This window comes from Cyprinodon variegatus, unplaced genomic scaffold (genome assembly GCF_000732505.1).
Source record: "Cyprinodon variegatus isolate N-32 unplaced genomic scaffold, C_variegatus-1.0 Scaffold565, whole genome shotgun sequence".
Taxonomy (NCBI): Eukaryota; Metazoa; Chordata; class Actinopteri; order Cyprinodontiformes; family Cyprinodontidae; genus Cyprinodon; species Cyprinodon variegatus.
In genome coordinates this window covers 5515-7324 of record NW_015151018.1, presented here as the reverse complement: position 1 = coordinate 7324, position 1810 = coordinate 5515, and the positions used below count along the sequence as shown (strand labels likewise).

Below are 1810 nucleotides of genomic sequence, written 5' to 3'. Positions count from 1 at the left end.
CAGGTTGAACGTCCACTGAGGTTGTTTTTCTATCTCTCCTGCAGGGATCTGGTCCACAGACAGACGGCCAGCGCCGTGGTGCAGCACATGTCTCTGGGCGTCTACGGCTTCGGCTGTGAGGACTCTCTCAACCATTTACTGAACTACGTGTGGCCCAACGTTTTCGAGACGTCTCCCCACGTCATCCAGGCAGTAATGGGGGCCCTAGAGGGGCTGAGGGTGGCCCTCGGGCCCTGCCGCATGCTGCAGTACTGCTTACAGGTAGGGGCCCGGAAAAGTGTTGGATCTGACGCCAAACGCTGCACCATCTAACCGCCGTTGCTCCGTTTGTCTCCGCAGGGTCTGTTCCATCCTGCCCGCAAGGTGAGGGACGTCTACTGGAAGATTTATAACTCCATCTACATCGGCTCCCAGGACGCGCTGATCGCTCACTACCCGCAGGTCTACAACGACGAGAAAAACGTCTACGTGCGCTACGAGCTGGAGTACGCTTTGTAAATATCCTCCCCTCTTCGCCGCCCGTAATTCCGTTTTTATTTAGTGGCTTCATGTTGCTTACATTCAGTTTCCTCTGTTTGAGTGAAAAATGGGAACGGAAAGGAAGGAACCTTGTAGAGTCTGTATGTATTTTTTACTTTTACTTCGTGTTTCCTGTGAGAAGCAGTTGAGGCCAGAAGGTGATCTTGGAAAATAGACGTCATCAGCACATTTTAAAGATCCTGATTGTTTTTGTCTTTGAATTGGTTATGATAGATCTGTAGAATCAGAAGCGCTTCATTCTTCACCTCCTCTGTTCTTAGATCAAGGCTTTATTTAACCGAATAAAAGGTTTGTGTACAAAATCCTGTTTCTGTCTCAAATTTTTTAATGTGTAATGAAAACCAGCTGCACCACAAACATCGACCCGCTTTCCCCTGCAGTCGGCTTAGGCTACGTCAGATTTTCACTTTTGGACATTTTTTATTTATCTTTATCAACGATTTTCATTTTAGTCTGGGGACAAAAAAAATGTCATGTAGACTTTTTTTTTATTCTTTTTTTATCTGACGAACTCATAACATTGAGAATAACTAAGTTGTAAAATTATCAGAGTAAAGTCGCAACATTTGGAGACTAATTTCATAGAATTATGAGAATAATTCTTCCAAGAGTAAAAAAAAAAAAAAAAAAAACAATCATCTGGACTTTGTTTCCAAGTTTGAAGACGTTTCTCTTCCATCCAGGAAGATTTTTCATTTCAAAATGTCATAATTAGAGTTGAGTTCCAGGCTTTATAGAGTGGACCAAAAACAAAGACTCATTTTGGCAAATTGAATCTGGTGGTAACCAGGCAGCGTTAAAATGACAGAATTTCTTTGGCCTTCATTGTTCTGAATTTCCTCTCAAATATATGATACTGGTAGCCTACTTCCATTTAGCCTGCCTTAAATAAAATTTCACTAGCTTTTTTTTCGCAAGTCAGTTTGGCGAAGATTCCATTCTGTCTTTTTTTTTTTTTCGTATTGCCGTGCAGAAATATTGCAGCTGCTGGAAGATGTCTGAATAATGTTCTGTATAATGTTATGGTAACTGTACTTTTTCAATAAATGAACCTAGTATTTTATAGGTTCAAGGAGACACAAAATCTGTTTTTTATTCATTCCACTGGTAGTCTGTTTTGATCAAATAAAGATGGAAGGCCTGCCTCTAATTCTGGCCTCCTTCCAATAATGTCCTGGACCAAGATGCACCTGAGTGAAATAAAGGCCCCGGCCTTTATTAGAGGATTACGGTATCTGCGGTTCAATGCAGTGAGGAATGCTCTGATCTT

General features: G+C 41.9%; 1 protein-coding gene across 2 annotated transcripts in view; it reads left to right on the top strand.

The window, feature by feature from the left end:
• Positions 1–847, top strand: part of sf3b1 (splicing factor 3b subunit 1) — a 17856-nt gene extending 17009 nt beyond the window's left edge. For both annotated transcript variants that reach the window (XM_015391940.1, XM_015391941.1), the window contains 2 exons: positions 45–261; positions 340–847. In XM_015391940.1, coding sequence (XP_015247426.1) covers positions 45–261; positions 340–498 — 376 coding nt within the window. In that variant the 3' untranslated portion in view covers positions 499–847. The remainder of the gene's footprint in view (positions 1–44; positions 262–339) is intronic.
• Positions 848–1810: the final 963 nt, after the last annotated feature.